The sequence below is a fragment of the Pieris rapae genome, chromosome 7 (genome assembly GCF_905147795.1).
Source record: "Pieris rapae chromosome 7, ilPieRapa1.1, whole genome shotgun sequence".
Lineage (NCBI taxonomy): Eukaryota > Metazoa > Arthropoda > Insecta > Lepidoptera > Pieridae > Pieris > Pieris rapae.
Genome location: NC_059515.1, coordinates 1,883,545 through 1,902,894, shown reverse-complemented (window position 1 = coordinate 1,902,894; position 19,350 = coordinate 1,883,545). Strand labels below are relative to the sequence as shown.

At 33.1% G+C, this 19,350-nt stretch overlaps 1 protein-coding gene across 7 annotated transcripts in view; it reads right to left on the bottom strand.

Moving 5' to 3' along the window:
• The window catches only part of LOC110996627 (trafficking kinesin-binding protein milt), a 41,951-nt gene that overhangs the window by 2,630 nt on the left and 19,971 nt on the right, over positions 1 to 19,350 (bottom strand). For 4 of the 7 annotated variants that reach the window (XM_045628797.1, XM_045628792.1, XM_022264401.2 and 1 more), the window contains 10 exons: positions 16,056 to 16,132; positions 14,715 to 14,879; positions 12,987 to 13,182; positions 7,065 to 7,195; positions 4,964 to 5,053; positions 3,393 to 3,598; positions 2,551 to 2,724; positions 1,818 to 1,957; positions 1,110 to 1,265; positions 139 to 289 (listed from right to left, as the gene is read on the bottom strand). In XM_045628797.1, coding sequence (XP_045484753.1) covers positions 139 to 289; positions 1,110 to 1,265; positions 1,818 to 1,957; positions 2,551 to 2,724; positions 3,393 to 3,598; positions 4,964 to 5,053; positions 7,065 to 7,195; positions 12,987 to 13,182; positions 14,715 to 14,879; positions 16,056 to 16,106 — 1,460 coding nt within the window. In that variant the 5' untranslated portion in view covers positions 16,107 to 16,132. Of the gene's footprint in view, positions 1 to 138; positions 290 to 1,109; positions 1,266 to 1,817; positions 1,958 to 2,550; positions 2,725 to 3,392; positions 3,599 to 4,963; positions 5,054 to 7,064; positions 7,196 to 12,986; positions 13,183 to 14,714; positions 14,880 to 16,055; positions 16,133 to 18,847; positions 19,253 to 19,350 lie in introns of all 7 variants that reach the window. The other 3 variants (XM_045628794.1, XM_045628796.1, XM_045628793.1) reach the window with 1 other exon arrangement.

Below are 19,350 nucleotides of genomic sequence, written 5' to 3'. Positions count from 1 at the left end.
TTTATGACATTGAGGAACAAATAGTTGTTCCTAAATCGCCTCTTCTAAGCAAAAAACTACTGGTTAGTATGCAAATTTATAAATTATAAAAATCTTGGGAATCTTTTTCAAACGAGAATAAAATTTAAACAATCTTACCTATTCGTAAACGTGTAAATGTGACTGGAGTGAGGGAGACGTAACATATCGTCATCTTCCTCTACATCTGAGAGTCGGTACATCCGCAAACCGAGAGCTTGAGCTGATCTCGATCCTCGTACGCCTACACCTTCCTGGTCTTCTAGTAAGCCTAAAATAATTTTGATGTTATAATGTAATAATAACCATATAATAAAAACAATCACGTGCATCGTAAATATCAATTTAACAATTCAGATATGCCATAAATTTTGCCACTACAAAAGTACGAAATATTTATTTCATAATAATTTAATTCCTCCGCCTTTGTAAATTAGTGGTTCGCCACCGAAATATTCTTTCGAGTACGCATGGACAGACCCACTAGCCGATTCTGTATGATAAAAGTGCGCGCGTACACAGTACACATGTCAAAAGTGAAACTTCTTTTTAAATAAACTATTACTAAAGTAAAAGCAACAATAGAAGTTCATGTACATGTATACGATCACTCCATATATTTGAATATCTATATTCACACTGTTTACACTCGGTATACATGCTAATGATACTATAAATAAATAAAAAATCTGCATTTACTACACAAGACCTTATGCGACGAAATTGCCATCTAAAGTTCTAATATGTAAGTAACTACAAACAAATATATCAAAACAATAGCGTGTATGTTTTCTCGATCTCCCTTTCTCACTCTCTCTCGATCGATCTCAATCGCTCTCTCCCTTTTCTTCGACAAAAACGCTGCACAACTTCGTGACGTATCCGTATAAAATTTACCCACCACATACGCCTAACGCAAAAATTTACTCACAATCTATTCTAACAATATTAAGTATGATATATGTTTTGATTTGTTCAATTAAAGGAAATAAGTTACTAAATTAGCAGTAGGTCTTACTAGTGTTCTGTGTGTGTACTTGTTCGTACAATTAAGGTTAAAATTATAAAGTTAAATAACGTAAATATCCTACCGGACATGTTAGGCTTAGCCAGCTGTGCCCAGGTGTGTAGAGTGAGGGAGCCCTCCAGCGGTTTGACGATCTGCAGCTTGTGAGGAGTTCGGAACCTCGCCCCTCCTCCTCCCACTCCCGCCCCCCACACAGCACTCTCTTCGCTCCACTCGCGATCTGCAAATTTTATTAAAACACTTAAGTACTGAGACATTCACTTAAGACATTCGTAATCGGGCCTCAAACTATATTAAAGTAACCGTTGGAAGAACTAGCCTCACCCTGGCTAGTTCTTGACCTACGTTTGGAAATGTTGCAAAGAAACAAAAGCTGATCAAGAACTATTAATGTTCTCCCAACTATATGTTTTACTTATTGCGAATCTGCATTTCCTAAGGACATATTCATATATTTCATGACATTAACCATGCATGCTCATCGGTAACTTTAAACTTTACCCTTGTCTGGTATGTCCTGGATTTGGTCCAGATATATACCACAAGGCCTAACCAACCCGATGTCACCATCCACTGTGGCCTTGTATATCATACTTGGTAACTTCTTCTCATACTCTATAGGTAGTATGAAATCCACATTGTTTACATTGTAATTAATAAGGTAAAACTTATAATAAATACAATATTATATTATTCCATATCATTAATAGTGCTCAAGATATTATATATAAAAATATATAAAAAGATATTATATATAAAATTAAATAATTACCTGTCCTTTTATTCCTAAGAACGTGGGAGGCAGCCAACGAAGCACGCCGCGAATCAATCTCTTGTGGCGTGAGCCGTCTTAAAGCCGCAGCCAATTCTGCAGCCCCAGGCGCTCCGGGAACTCCAACGCCCGAGCCACCGCTAACAAATAATATTTTATAAATCAAGACCCGTATTTTTCACGAAGGCTTAACGTATACGCACGTATACATTCACGTACGTCCGTAAAGTTTATACGTTTTGTTCTGGTTATGTTGCTGGTAATAAGAGCAATTAAGTACTACAATGGGCTTTCCAGAAACCGCCATTACCAAACAAAACAGTATACTTGCTTAGGTAAACATTAATTAACGTAATTATGTTATATTAGCAATTAAAGATTTATTGTCTTTCATTTTGGTATTAGAATTAATAATCAATTGTTCATTTGTTAAAAATGGTAAACAAGACGCAACTGACAGACAGCCAAATGTAATGTTATCTATGGTTAAGTATGAATAAAAATTTGACAATTAGACATTTTGAAGATGTTTATTTCGATTTCCTATTAGCATAATATGGTGTCAATATCATCATTAACAATGCCACGACCAACACGATTGAACGTTTCCCGACAAAGCCTTAATGGGAGAAAAGTTCAGATAATTAACATTTAGATGTTTTTTTACGATTAAAATTTTGTATTTAAGTGCACAGGACTAATATAAGATAATAATTTGCAAAAAAATACTTACGGGTATAAATCTTCAGATTCAACATCGGATATATCTTCAAAGAAGCTATCGGTTGATATAGTTTTGGCCTTTGGTTTCGGTTTGGGCACACCCTCGCTCTCAGATCCGGATAAGGAGGCCCCGGACCAGCGTGACGCGCATTGGACTGTCTCGAACACTTTTTGCATGCTCGAACTGTAAATAGTATATCGTATAAATAAAATAATAAAATAAAAATAAATAAAAAGTTTTTTTATTTGACCCAAAACAAATACCACATTACACATATTACAACATTCATTGTATATTGTATAATAGTATTCTTTTCTTCACCCATTCTGGGTAGGCAAAGGGATCTACGCCCATACAGCCAAGTCTTCAGTAGAATATTTTTATTGATATGAAATGAAACCAAACCTTACTGATTGAATCCAATAAATAAATCTGATACTTAAATGAAAAGTATATTAAACGCGGATATATTTCAGTGCTAACATAGCATGTGTACATACTGACTGAGTGACCAACAGACAACATTTTAGCCAAAATCTACGTTTAGTCATGTACATACATAAAAAATTTACAGTATAATTGTTAAAATTCACTGACTCTAAAACACTTACTAACTATTATAGTAGGTAACCAGAGTTATTACTACTACTAATGTGGTTACATGTTAAACCAGCAGTATAAAGTTGTACTAATCCGTAAAGCTGAATCCTGGTAGTTAGGAGTTAGATTCAAAGCCTAGACTTACCTCTAAGCCTCCAGAATGTCAAAACCTTATATTGACATACAGAAGTCATACTTAAGGCTGAGTCTCAACTTATCTTCCCCCATATGGGTATCTCTTATAATCTTACTTTGCAAGCGGATCCCCAATGCCCGAGTCCAAGCTGAACTCCGAGTAGACCGAGGAATGCATCTCCCGATGCAGACTCGCCGGGAGTAGACCCGCAGCCGCTGCTACGCTCGGCATGAGACCACGTACGGGTTCGCCGCGTTTGCGAATTTGTCGTAATGCTTCTTGCGCTTCCGCCAAATGTGCTGCCACTTCCGAATATCGTTCCTGTCAAATATAATAACGTTGTTTTCCTATGCCTTTATACAAACACTACTTATCATCGTAACCAACTATAGAAACGTATTTAATCTATTCTTAGAATAATGGGCGTTACAAACTAGCACCCAAAAGTAGTTCTGCCTGGGTTATTATTTATCAGTGGCAAACTGGAGTGATTAAATTTAATGATAGGTTATTAATAATTAAAGAAATTATATATAATTTAAATACAACTTGGTAATTTCGTGTTTTTTGCACAATTTTGAATTTAATTTATTAGTTATAAGGTCGCTCGCTGCACTATTAAAGTAGATTTTGTATGAGTTTCTAAATATTCGGATGTTAAGTGTGAATATAAGTAAGAAACCATTTTATGTATTAATTTGTCTACTGTTTACTTATAAATAATCAGATCTAAAAATATTAAAACTGATATTTCGTAATAAACTCCTAGTTTTAGTTTTACCCGATTTAATAAAAATGTGATTGTAATTTTAAATAATATTTTACATTGCAATCTGTACTATTTAGATTGGATTACGCAGAGAGGTTAATCTAATCAACTTGGGATTTAGTTAGACAATAACATATTTAATCATGAAATTGAATTATTATATCAAAGAGAATTAGATTTTAATCCCTTTTTATATAAGAGCGGTGTTTGCCTTTTTACTAAGCTTTCTTCATGTCTGAGATCGTGCATTCGAATCACGGCTGTGCACAAAAATATGCTTAAAAATTAAGCTCACAGATAGCTATGTTAAAAATCATTTCATCAATAAAATTTAATGTTATTTACGAGTTAACATTAGTTTCTAATAATACATATTTCATAATTAATTGATTAACGCGTGTATACGACGATTTTCTAACACTATTGCAGCTTTGACTGAATGTAAAATAATTTTATTAATTTTATCAGCGCTCTAGCTACCCCAGACATGTTTTCCGGGATGTAAACTTTTTAGGTTTTTCTGTGATTTTTCTCTATATAAACCTCAGAGTTCAAAATATAAGTTCCTTACTAACAAATAAAAAATAGGGGTTGAATGCAGAGGATCGATGAAAATGAAAGGTTTTATGTGTTTTTGAATCATAAAAAAATAAAAACATAATTTTCCTCTAAAACAAAAAAAAAATTTGGTGTGGACGCACCTTAACACTTAAGGGTTTGAAAGATAGATAGTAGCCGATTCTCAGCCTTTCTGCATATGCATAAAAACGTCATAGGAATCGGTTGAACCGTTTCAAAGGAGTATGGGAACGAACATGGTGACATGATATGTTCTTATATTAGATACATAAAGATATTATTTAATGCATCATTCAGGCAATATATACAGTCTATAACCTTTACATCATAGGGCTTACCTTAACATCGGCCAACTCAGCCGCGAGTGCATTTTGATTTTCTCTAGTTATTTCTAATACTCGCAGCGTGTGATCATGCTCGGCTTTTAACTGGAAACAAATTAATAAATTAAAATTAAAAATTCAACACAAAAATACAACACCAGAAAGCTCGCCTTAAATATTAGCACGTTGCACTTAGTTTACATAAATTGTTAATGTTTCTTGTATTTTTCAGTGCAAAAAGTAATATTATTTAGGTAAACTGGCAGCTTAAAGGTATAATATTTCCAATTGTTTCATAAATGTAAATTTAGGCTGCGTAAAAGTAGAGACGATGAATGAGGAATTGAAAAACTTATAGGATTTTATAATTTTCATAGATATTAGTCGTCTACATCGTAATTCAGTAAGATCGACTTGCAGTCGGCTCTTTATAGAATATCACTTAACATCGCACATCTCACAAAAGCAGAGAAAAAATAACACAAAAAAGGAGTTTTACTGCTAAAAGCCGTTTATTCACCAACTTCTGGGAATAAGGTTAGGTAACAATTCCACGTATAATCTTAAACAAGTATAGTAACGGAAGTAATGAGACCCAAAAAAACTCCTCCCACGCCAGCACATTGTGCCAACACTTCAACTGACATTTAATCTAGTCATTTGGGTTACTAAATACTAAAATCACAATAGAAAACTATTATCTGCATCATACATCATCATACAGAATATAAGTATATACCGAGATTTAAAATTAATGTCATTATTAAGAATAGGACAAAAAGTAGGTACTTTTTAAAGACAATGCAGATATACAATAGTAAGAAAAATTGTGTTTATGTATTAATATTATTAATATATAATTTTTTACTACTTACATTAAACCTGTTAACTATGAAGTAACATTAACTATAGTAGAAGCACAGAACAGAAGGCTAAACCGACTTTTTATGGGGATGAATGCCCTGCATGGTATTAAGGAAAATGCAGAGAGAAACATACGCAACACAACTGATTAAATAAGAAAAGAAAGAAGAGTTAATTTCGACAATTCTTTCAAAATACTTCTGTTGCTCTGATGCTCTGATGTTACGTTACGATCGCAAGGAAAAAAACTCAAAATTAGACTCGAGATGAAAATTAACGATCCGCGTAATGAACGATCGTTAGTTAATTGGACACCCATGCTTCAACTATTTTCAGATTATAAAATTTAAATTCAACAAAAAACTAGCTTATTTAAATTTCATATAGCGTTATTAAATTATGTTGACTAATACATACCGGGAATTCAGTATATTTAATGAAATCTATTCACATCGTAACTTCCAACAAATTTACATTATAGTTTCATATTACACGTATATATGTGATATGGCTAAAGCAAAGAATGGCCTACATTCAAAATAGTAATCTGCAAAAATATATTTTTCTAACCAGAACATTTGTCAAAAGCCTATGTCTAATTGGTGCGTTATAAATAAAACATTTAGGTTAGTACAATTAAAACAAAAATACTTTCAATTAGGAATATTAAAAAAATATAGCTAAGGAAACATTATTGATTAATCGTATTGTCTATAGGAAAAATCATTGAAAAATTAAATTACAATAGAAAATATGTATGCGCTTTCTAGATAAATCTAGGACAAATATAACAATGACTGAAATTAATTGTGTCGAACACTCCGTGATTGATTGGACTTTGGTTACAAAATGTATATAAAACATATATTACCAAAGAACTCAAAATATAGTACTACTTTTGACCAGGTTGTTGAATATTTTAATCAAAAAATCTTAATTAAGCGGAATTTCTATATGGGACTTTACTGTTCGTATATTAAAAGTGCTATTGTTGCCTGGAAGAGATCGCTTGTTAGCGACAAGGCCGCCCGTTGCAACCCTTATAAATTTAAGCATTATGTTTTTTGTTTTTATATAAATGTAACGAAGTGTAAATAAATAAAAACTATTCATGGCAGTAATATATGGATTGTGTAATATTGCTTTACAAACTTTCTGCGTTCCCGAAACAATTCTTTTACCAGATATCAATTCTAGAAACCCCTGACTCCCGCCATGTTGAGTCAGTCACTTATTTACAATCAGTTCTTACCTGTTGTAAATTTCGGTCAGACACAGCAAGCCTTGCATTGGTCGAGTCAAGCTGTTGCTGAAGTTCGGAGGATCTCTGTCTCTCTTCAGATAACTCGGACTCAAGTTCATTCGTCTCCGAATTAGCACTCGCTGAAAAAATTGGATAAATCTTAAATGTTGCCATTGGTAATACATAAATTTAGTTCTCCCACAGAAACTATAAATTATTTACAAAGTTTTTTTATTTAAAAGCCCAATAAAATATTCTTTAATGTCGATAAAAGTATTTGTTTTTAAAATTATAGCAAGAATAAATTATTCAGTCGAATTCGTTTACAACGACATCGTTTAGAAGAACATACCGGTTCTATTTACCAAAATCAAAGGTCGCGGCTGAATTCTATTGTATAAGGTACTTAATAACAACGTCATCGGCTGTTACGATGATCGGTTTTTACGATCAAATATAAGTAGTCCCTTCGATGTCGTTATAAGAGATTTTAACGTATTAAATTTACAGAATTATTTTTTCAAACTCTAAGTATACATACAAAATCTACTAAAAAAGGCAGTCACCGACCTTACAACTAATCAATAAAATTCAAAAGGCCTCGCGAATGTATAAAAAAGTGTGCAAAAAGCACGAAATTACCGAGTTTTTATAATTTTTTTAATTATAGATAACTTATCATTAAATTAACTTGTTCAGCCCAATTACCAATATCTTATCCACTCCATTTTGTTGGTGATAAATAATAACCCAGGTACATCTATTTTTAACCCCATTCCACGAAAGGTCAGGTATGACCTGACCTAACTTATCCAAAAACAATTGCCTCTGCCATCTAACCTATGTTATCTATGATAAAAGAATTACTCGATTGACACTTTCGGCTTTAAGCGAATTAAAAATGCCGTTAATGTTAGCTAACAAACATTAGAAACCCCGTTTACTCATTTGTTATAAACAGTTGAATCTCACATTGTTTTATTACATTTCATCTTAAAATAGATTTGACTTTCTAAGGCTATTTCACAACGTGCCATATCACGGTTTCACAAGTGCACTAGTCGTTCGAGGGCTCAGTATAACAGAATTTTAATATTATTGATGAACCTTTGCCTATAATCTATGACTGAATAGAATAAGGCGTATAGTCTATGTATTATCTTAATTATTACTACATTTAGGCCAAAAATTAACAGATAATTGTTTTATAAGCTGTGGCATAAATTTCAAAAAAGGGGACTGATTTTAATTATTTAAACGTATACATTACTGTGCGAACTAAAATTGTTTTTGTAGTATTTTTAAACAATAGTAAATAAAGTAACGGACATAGTAATAAATGGAAAAATACCAAGAGAAGGGTTATCGTGTTGAGAGATAATAACGTTGGCATACAGTACATATTAACAATCACAATTAAGATAAAATCTTCAATTCATTAATTTAATTATAATTATTATATGCTAGTATTAAGCGACTTTGAGACGGGAATAGCATGCTATGTTCCTCTACGAAATATATTATTCATCAGATATATGGATATATAAATAAAACATATAGCAAAATAAGTTGCTAAGCTCAAATCTCACGGACGGCTGGGCCAAGTCGAATATTTTTTTAATTATTTATTCATTGAACTGAAGAGGAAGGTTTATTTATTTATTTATTTATTTATTTTATTTATTAACACTTTGTTGCATTACATAAAAGGAAAATATTAAACATAATTTAATGACAAGCAACTGGCGGCCTTATCGCTTTAGAGCGATTTCTTCCAGACAACCACTGTTAGTAAAGGAAAAAACCACTATGAGTATATTAGATAAGGTAGGCAAGAAGTGCAAAAATAAAATAGGGAAATAAAACATACTTAACAGAAACAAAAAGAAATAAAAATAAACTAAACAGATACAAGTTACATAAAACAAAACAAAAAGTAAACAGTGCACATGAATCATGACAATCTAATTCAAGATCGGTCTCACGTCAGTTAGTAGTTAGTGATATGACATGGACAGGTAATGTTTATAAAGCAGAAATTTAAAGGAAGATAGAGAAGGAGCTAAACGAATAGTGACGGGAAGTGAATTCCATAGCCGAACTGCTGAAACCTTAAAGGAATCGCCAAAAAAGAGGAGTTATGAGATGGGATTTCAAGGGTATAGTTTTCGGAAGAGCGTAAACTATAGTTATGTGAACCCAAAAATTTGAAATTTTTGAGATAAGAAGGAGTTTTAGGATTGAACAGGATGGAATATAGGAGATGGAGAATAGGTTTGTGAGAGAAAATTTAGAAAAGGTAAGAGTAAGAGATAATTCAAAAAATTTAAGGATAAACTTAAAATTAAGATATTATTCCAGAAAAGATAACAATCTCTATAAGAAAGCATAGAGAGATATTACATATGTAGGTATGTTACTAAATAGATAGACTATGAAAATAATATGGCGAAATGAAATTCGCGAATTCCCTTTCTTACCCAGGATATTTTTACACATTTATGAAACGATCGATGGATCATTATTATTTTCACATTGTAAAGAAAATTATTTTTACTTCACGCTTACATCACCATTTAAATAATACAGCGTGCAAACATTTATTGAAATACACAAATACCTAGTGACGTCAAGCTGCTATTAGACATATCTTTATAATTTATGCCCTGAAGCAAATTCAGGTCAATTTAGTTTCATATTGAATTATAGAAAGCATTCCTTAGTAAAATAAAGGTGAAACTTTAAAATAATGTATCATCTGTTAATCTGGATAGAAATTTGTATGAGAGGTCATGCTGTTCGTAGAACGCCTGGGGTCTATTAGTAGACTGCTAACGAGGGTTTTAGTGGAATGGGCTATTATAGCGAGCCAGACTGCGAAAGGACGTTATTTTAATATTAATATTATATTTTTTTTCAAGAACTCCTGGTCCGTTTTTTGAGAGCTGGGGGAGTCCATTGGAGTTTAGTGGAAGCAGTAGCCAAGTCCCACATAATCTTATCTGCCACGGAGTAAATGGATATTTAAAGATGAAAATCATAATATATACAAAAATTGTAAAACATTTACGTAACATACGTATAGAAATAATCAATAAAATATATTTAATACATTTCACTGAGTAATAATTAATTACTAATTCGTATGTGTAATGTGTTAGCGTAAAAATAACGGTGTGTCTGTGGGGTGTGCTGATGATGCACTACATGTATGCATTTAATCATTAACTATGTATCTCCCGTTAAAAATTCACATAACTAGATCGTTATGTGGTTTAACCAGTCTGCCCTTTCCTCTGAGCTCTCCAGAGACATGTACTATACTCCACTACGGTAATAGGAAAATTTAACATGGTACTAAATCTTTAGCACATTATGAGGCCAACATATTTTCTACCAAGAAAATCGTGGTAATTATATATATATATATTTATTGTATGCATCACAATTTTAAACAAAATTATTATCTCATGAAGAAAATTATTTAAGTGTGTCCATAAAGATAATCGCGTTGATAATCGTATAATACGTTATATAATGTAATTAAATTTATTTTAGCAAAATTCAAGTTTTTGTTGAAGCTTTGTGGGCGTGATAAGTTATTCTTATAATTTTTTAAAATTATAATTCGCTTTAATTTTGTGTCATCTCCCTATCGGATATTTTCAAACCAAGATTAACCGAAGTGTCACCTTCATAATTCTTATAATTAACATATGCACTGTAGTTTTTAGACATTTAAGCAAATAGTATATACTTTCATAAATAGCCTAAGCAACGGTTGGAGAAGTTTTCTAGAAGCAACAACTTTAAATATATAAAAACACAAACGCGATAATCTTCTTGCAGTTTAAATTTTAAAATAACCCATATAAAAGACGAAAATGAAACTCGGACGGACTCATATTAAATAAAACTATTCAACCTTTAACAGCCCATTTCATTGATTTTCATTCGTGCAAGAATACCTCATTTTATACTTCTGGTTCATCTTCTTTCTGGTAATCATTCTTCTTGTAGTACCGAGTCCCGTTAGAACAAGTATGGTCTGACAGGGTGCGAATCTTAAAGACAACACGCTGCTAGGCCACCTTGCGCCACCGGGACCATGTTTCTTCTTAACCTTCTCCATAAATTGTAGAATATTATTCTTCTTCTTCTTCTTTTTCATTGGACACGCGGTAGTTGATTTACAACCATTATTGTTAATAACAACCGTTAATAAATATGCTTGGTATCTGCGTGTTCAATAAGGATTTTAACACTTCCTTAGAAAGGGTTTTTGACGTTTTGACGTTAATGACAGTGCCGCCGTCAGTGAGAAAAGATGTAAACAAATTTTACCAGGACATTGAAATATTGTTATTTAATTTTTAAGAATAAGCCTAATTGAATAATAATATACTAATGGAAACCAAACTAAAATTAAAAACGCCTTTAATACATACGAAAAATCCGTTGTTAATTGGAATATTAATCAAACATAAATATATATAAACGTGAATTTAAAACAAAATATCATCAATGAACATTTAGGTTTTTTAATATACGCCAACAATTCAGCTCGTTAATAAACATTTACGCTTAAATAAATGTTGATTTTACATATATAAGAAATTAAGTTTTTTTTTAAATTTCCCAACAATATAAAATCTGTATTTCAATGCTAACCTGTAACTGCGCGTAAAACCCAAAAAGGATAAATCTCAGAAATCCAGCGGAATTTGGCAACATTGCTATTTTATGTGGCTCTTAATCTGACCATGGATTATTAAAAGCGAAACGTCAAAACGTAATAAATGCGCTCATATCCAAAGATAAATAATACATGATTAATTCGTTAACAATTTAAATCAATACGTGACAAGACATAGTTATCAATAATTGTTCTGGAATTCGCTGATAAAATATCATTTATTCGTATCTGACACAATAGTATAAGAACATGGGAACATTTGCGAAAGCTGTGTTAACATACCAATAATTATGTGCATTGTCATTTCTTCCGCGCAAATGATGCAAGTCTCATCCATAACCTACGTAATCTCTTTTTTTTTATAGAACAGGGGAAAACGGGCAGGTGGCTCAACCGGATGTTAAGTGATACCGCCGCCCTCAATGCCAGAGGGCTCGCGAGTGCGTTGCCGGCCTTTTAAGAATTCATATTGACGGAATTATTGTTTCGGATATAAATTATTTTATTTAATGACCAACTTCTTGTTAATCATATTCACCAGCCATTTTATACCCATAACATGAATTTATAATAAAATAATTCGTTTATTATTTGACGGAATGGAAGATGTTACTATATTATGTTTAAAATAACTTATACATTATATACAAATAAAAATATACATTACATATCAAATTATTGTAATTTAAAGTTTAATTGTCGAACGTTTAATTTTTATTTGGTATTAAATACTGATGGATATATGTACTTATATACTAATCTTATATTTGTTTGGAATATTTATAAGTTGGGTTTAAAATCATAGAAGCTTATATGATAAATTGTATCTCAAATTACGTCATCAAAATTCGTGGTAATAATTAAACAAGGCGTGGTGTTCCCGCAAGCCCAACCCCTGGTAATGTTTGTTCAGACTAGTAGACTATAAAACATGTTGTATCGATATTAACAAAGTCACTTTAATTATCACATTTTAAATCTTATATTTATCATTATATCACTCTCCTTACCCCTAAATCAAATGGCTCATCAAAAAGTCATCGAAAAGGGTTTTAACTAAAGTCAAATAACTGCGGATCCACCCTCCGTTCTACGCCCTTGATTTGAACTGTAGATAGAACTGGCAGAAAATTTAAAATTATAATACATTGTAATGCATACAATGTATATTGTGTACAAGTGTACATTGTGTTCCCTATATGAATAAATGATTTTTGACATTAGAGAAAACTTACCTAGCTGCGCTGCAATGTCCCGCAGTAGTTGTCTTTCGGCCAGCTCAGCAGAGTCCGCACCGGCTGCGAGCCGCGATGCTTCGTCTCGTAGGGCTCTGTTCTCGCGCTCCAGGGCGCCGGTACGTCGCCGAAGGAGGGCAGCCGTCGCCGCCTCCTTCTCTTCCGTTGGAGAATCCTCTGTATCATTTGTTAGTATCTAGGAGAAACAAGATACAGAATCAGTAACCATTTATATGCTAACTAAAAGTATTCTTAGTCACAAATACACTTTTATTTTTTGCATATAACAAGATTACTGTCGGAATAATAATGATGTAACAGTTATGTCAATATAAAGTAAAAAAAATAAGATTGCAGCGCCCTTAAAACCCACTTATTTTCTATGAACGAAACAAACACTAGTTCAAACGTTACAGAAGAACATAAGCCTGCCTTAGACGAAAAAATCGCCATGTCTCGGGCACACAAGGCTGTTTACCTTCATAAAGAAAAATGCGACATAAGGTAAATAAGCAGATTACCCCATATTGTTGCGTATATAAATTGGAGCCTACGCTCTGTATGTAGGTATGTGGTGTGTAGTTTTTTTATATTCGCATCAGGGACTACTACTACGACTCAATTACCAATTAAAACCAAGTAGGTTTTCACATTACCTTTAAAACAATTAATTGAAAATAATAAAGAAGCAAGCCACGTTTGATTACAGCAATCATGTCGCTCTAACCTAGTTTTTCGTGAAGGACGGACAAGGTTTACTTGTATATGAAAACAACTGCGCCGTTTCATAACCAGTGATTTAATCTAATCTGTGTTTTTTATAAATAGAAAGTTTATGGTAAGTTTGTGATATAATTAAATTACATTTAGAAAGATTATCTGCTGAATAAATAGATGCTGACCAATATGCCTTACAACTCAAATTGAGACTAATAGGGCAAGTAGCCCGTTATATAGACAGAAGATGGTCAAAGGATTGGTCCGAAAGGACAATGAAACTAAGGCAGACCAAAAAGACGTGGACCGATAAGGTTGAAAGGGCTGGCAAAAATTTGATGCTGACGGCAGACGATTAAATAGGGAGGAAAAGTTGCGCGGAGCCTCATAATAAAATTGGTTACATCTTTCCTTTTGTTTATGTAAAAAAGATTTAAAGAAATACTACTATGGTTTACTGAAACGTTAGGGCCTTAGAAAAACATCCTAAAATATGTTATCAAGAGTTAGGTAATTAACAGAATTGTATATATAAAGAATTTCGAAGAATAGTTTACATACCACTACAAAGATAAGATTTGATCCAGTTAAAATTAATTTATATAAATATCTAAAGTATTAATTAATTTTAACTAGATCAAATCTTATCTAATGTCTATCTATGAGAGTGCGTTCCCATTATTCAAACCTAATTAATTAGTAAAAAAAACTATTTCCATTATATAAATCTGTATTTCGTAAATAATAAAGGCAATATTTCCCGACGCGTAACACTTCCAATACAGTATTTCACAAATACGGCTACTATTTTTTGTTTGTAGAAAAAAAAATCGAGATATATAAAGTCCCTGGACACGATGGCAGGGGAGTAGAGTAAAATATTTAACAAAATAATAATAAAGGCATTATTTACACTATAAACTTGCCAAAGTTTGCCCATATGCCGTTTGAAATAACATTATCTCAAAGAAATATTAATAGATTAAGATAGCAGATAACCTCAAAGCCTACCTGAAGTAAATCGCTCTTGGCGTTGAGCTCGTGTTTAAGCTGTGTGATGAGGTCTCGGGCGCCACGTAACTCGCCTTCTAGGGCAGTGACACGAGACTCCAACCGCCCATTAGCCGTCAGCAATTCCTTGCCGATGCGAGCAGTTAGTTCCAAATCCTTTTCTTTCTAGAAGCACAATACAATTTTAAATATGAAATAATAATAGGAATTTAATTCACATAATGAAAAAATGTTTGCTATAGTACTGGGAACTCAGTTTAAATTTAATAATATTTCAAGAAAACCGATCACTTTTTTTATCGGATTGAAGCTATGTATTATTGTAAACTTGTCGAAACGTCGGATAAATTTAAAATTATGTTTACAATAATACATAGCTTCAATAAAAACATGTTTTCTTTAAATGTGTAAAAGTGTTAATAAAAGACAATAATTTAATAATATTACTTTCTTTGTTATTAATATTAATTTAAAGGTTACAAACTATTATTAATCAGAGTAAAGTTACTGTCTTCCGTATGTTATAATCGTTAGGGTTCGTAGAAGGTTTCCTGCGTTAGTAGGTTTTACACCTGCAAGCTAACCTCGAATATTACATCCTTTTCATTTGTACATGCCATGTATTTGCAGCGAACGCGAAAAATAAATACTAATAATAATTGCTACAATAAATTGTCTACAAAATACGTATCACATTTTTTAAATATTCCATTCGTAGCAATAAAAACGGTATTCTGCATAACCAAGTTATTATTAATCCCACTTCAATGAATTTTTATTATTTTATCAAAACTTTTGAATCAAACAAATGTTTGACAATACACACAATAGAAAATAACCAAAACAAAATAGGTTTTGACATAAAGAATAACAAACAAACACGATGAGAACAAATATATCATAAACCACACCTTCACATTTTCAAACGGTTCAACGTAATCACGTATAATTGACTGTTTTTTAATTTTAAATTTACGTTTAAAATTAAAGAAATCCATCAAATTAGCACTAAAAGAGCGAGTCGCCTGTACTCCTGCGCCGACGAAACAATTCTGATCATTTTCGTGAAGGGTTCAACTGCACTTTAGAACTGTTTTATCTTAAATACACTTAATCTATTTACTTAGCTATTAATTGATAGTTCCGTTTTAAATTGTTCTCTTTCGAACGAAGGTTCTTTTTCTTTCAAATTTCGAACTTACAAAATTTCCAGCGACGTGTATTACAATAATATATTTTTCTGCTATCCGTCATCATCACTATCCTAGACTCTAAAATTAAGTAATCACGCAATACAAAAAACCGTCAAATAAATTTAAGTTTATTAGAAAAAGTACTCACTTCTTCTAAGAGCCTTGTTACCGCTTCGATGTCATTGTAGGTTTTTGTCATTTGGCTCACCCTGTTGCTGCATAGAACTGTAAACACACGACTAGTTATTAATCACTTCAAAACCTTTATCAAATCGTAGAAACAAAAGATTAGATACTAACAATATAAACAATAGCGACACAAATTAATAGTGTGATAGATAGCGAAGAATGTCAACAGAATAGCGTGCGTATATTTTTAGACGTATCCGTTAAATACAACCAGTAATTTTCACTAATTGCAGCATCGGATAATTGATATACTATGATTTGTACGTGTATGTGAAAACTAGAACTAAAGCCTATGTATGTCAGTCCTAAACAGCTCAGTTGGTCACGCGTGGTTCAATAAATCTGAATTGAATTTAAATCCGTCAGGTGTTTATCTACACAGCGCATAACACTTTGATAATTCTTAATACGATTTTTTTGTCGTCATTTTAAATCGAAATTATTTTGCATACAATTGAGTCTCGCATTGAGACCATACCAGGCCTTCAAATGGAATGAAGGTATCGTATACACTATTCTTTCACAACACAATGCAATTAAACACACATTATTGTACGATATTGACTGATACAATTCACGAAACATACAAAGATAACTGCGTCAACGTGAAATAAACTGACCAGCAAAAACTTCGTCGATGTCTACCGATTGCAAATTCATGGATTCGTTTATGTATGAACCATGGTCATATTACAGATAATACGAGGAATTAAACAAAGATGGCTTCAACACGAGCGTGAACCGTCACACAAAGTTATTGACTGCGTACAACCTGCGTATTCTATTGTGTAACATGGGAAAACTGGAAACAAAACATGTTAAGCTATTCGTGAATGAGAGTTTCATGTAGTTTTTGTATAGATTTCTATTTATTAACATACACTCTATGGTACAAGTCATAGACAACCCTTTTTTTAAATGCAGAACGTTTGGCCACAATCCCACCTAATAAGTGAAATGGCGCCTACCACTTAATGAACCCATAAAATACTATCTAGCGAAGGTTTTTATACGAAACGATGAACCAAATCGTACAGTGCGACACCAGGGGATTATTCACCAAAAACTTCCATAGTGCTCGTATAGAAAATATAAAATACAACACACTCTTAAACTAATATGTATTAAGATCGCCCCGATAGAATACGAAACCCCAGCAGTCTCTATGCAGTAGGGAGGTTTAAGTAGCTGCTTACTTGCTCTCTCAATAACAGAGCTCCCACATAACCGAATTAGGTTATGCGCAAATAGAATATCTTACTCGGTAATTAGAAATATGCAAAATAAATTGTACGGGTACAAATAACCACCAATTCCTTCTTGATACAATAGTGTGTAACTAATATTTAACAATAAGTCATTAGTTGACAGAATTTGTTATGTACTATTAAAACATTTACCCCGATACTGTTCGATAAATTTTAGCTCAGTGTTGTGATATAATGTTTAACCTATTTTATGTAAGGATTAAATTACAATACAGAATTCATCGCGTGTCTTATAGTACCCAATTTCGCAACCATTCAACCAATTCTAAATGTAACTTTTTCTAACAGGACTTTAAGTGATACCGCCTACACATAGATTTCCAGGTGACTCGCAAGTGCGTAGCCGGCCTTTAAGAAGTACGCTTCTTTCTTGAAGGACCCTGAGTCAAATTGGTTCAGAAATAATTCGGTGATTAGCGGCAAACATTGTAACTACATTTAACATACAATGCATGTATATACATATATTAAAACCAGTATTTACAAAGCAATTATATAGTGTTAGTAATACGTCGATGTAACCGAGGCCGCTTTCCAGGGCATAAAAACTAGTGGGAACTCACGACATAAATAATGAGCTCTTTGAATGATTATCAGATTTTTTCCCACTATTACCTAACATTAGAATTACGGCGGATATCGACTGTTGTCTCTCACGAACTTTTAAACTTTCTGTTTATGCTTTTTATAAGCTTATTCGTGTAATCGCTTGGAGCCTGTTAACGCAGACGCATCCATAATCAAAAAGAATTGATATTTTTCTGTATTAAATCAAATGCTAATGAATATTACAAGGGAATTATCGAAGCTTACAATAAAGTTAACTGGCAAGCAACCACTATACATTTGATAACAATTTCGGTATTTTTTTAATTCGTAATTATGACGTTTGTGATCAGGTTAGGTTAGTTTAACTAACTTCAGGGTGCCGGTTTCCGTGATGGTGTGCGCGCGCATCGTAAAAATTTACTCTTATTTATAACGTCAAAAATTGTGCCTTCTTTGATTCATTTCACAAATTATGATATTTTAACGAACTTCTAGGGGGTTGAAGATCTTAGCCACAACTTTATTTAATGGTACTCTATTGCCGAGTGGTGAAAATATAAAAATAAAAATATAAAACGAAAAGTTTGGAGCTGTTTTAAAGTGAAGCCATGATTCGTCAAATTTACCATAATCTCTCTTTGTATATATTTTATTACCTCTTAAGAGACAATGTCTTCTAAGATAAAAGCAGTCACGATTTTAAAAATGTACATAGACTTATCGATAAACGAACAGTGCAAACTCTGTAAGTGTTATATGGCATGAAGTCTGAAGCATGAAACATGTTAATAATTATTATTAGCCACAGAATGGAACACGAAGTGATGTGCAAGTTGTTAGCAAAGCATTGAAAAGAGTCAGGGTATGCTAGATGACCAAGAGCGCGATGGGTTTCCAGACAGCTAATGCGGTCTAATGATATCCATGATCGTACCTCGATCGAGGAGCAATGTCCGTATGACGCGAAAGTACAGGCGTCCAAACCTATCTCGGGCAAGATGGTACAAGAAGTCCGGGTATTCGCCAAGACACTCGCGCAGTTCCGCGTCTGGAAGATGGCTCAGCTCCTGGAAGAGCTCGAGATCGAAGCCGGGCGGCGGCGAGGCACGCGAGCCGCTCGCGCACCCCGCGCCCGAACCCGCACCGCCCTCCGCCGTGATCCGCCCGCCCGCCGGACATCAGCCCGCCCGCCCACACTACCACTCTCCTCACTTTACAGTTTTCCACAACCAATTAAAAATCTGTCCGTCGGCAACCAGACCCTCCGTTCAATTGATTTAACATCACTTCACATACTAATATTTAAGTTGACGCCATAAAAAGGTAAATATTTAGAGACCTGTAGAATAAAAATGTATGAGACACGACACGACCGAGGCTAAATCAAATAAACTCGTAACAAGCTAAACACGAAACGAAAAAGTCTTTACATGACCG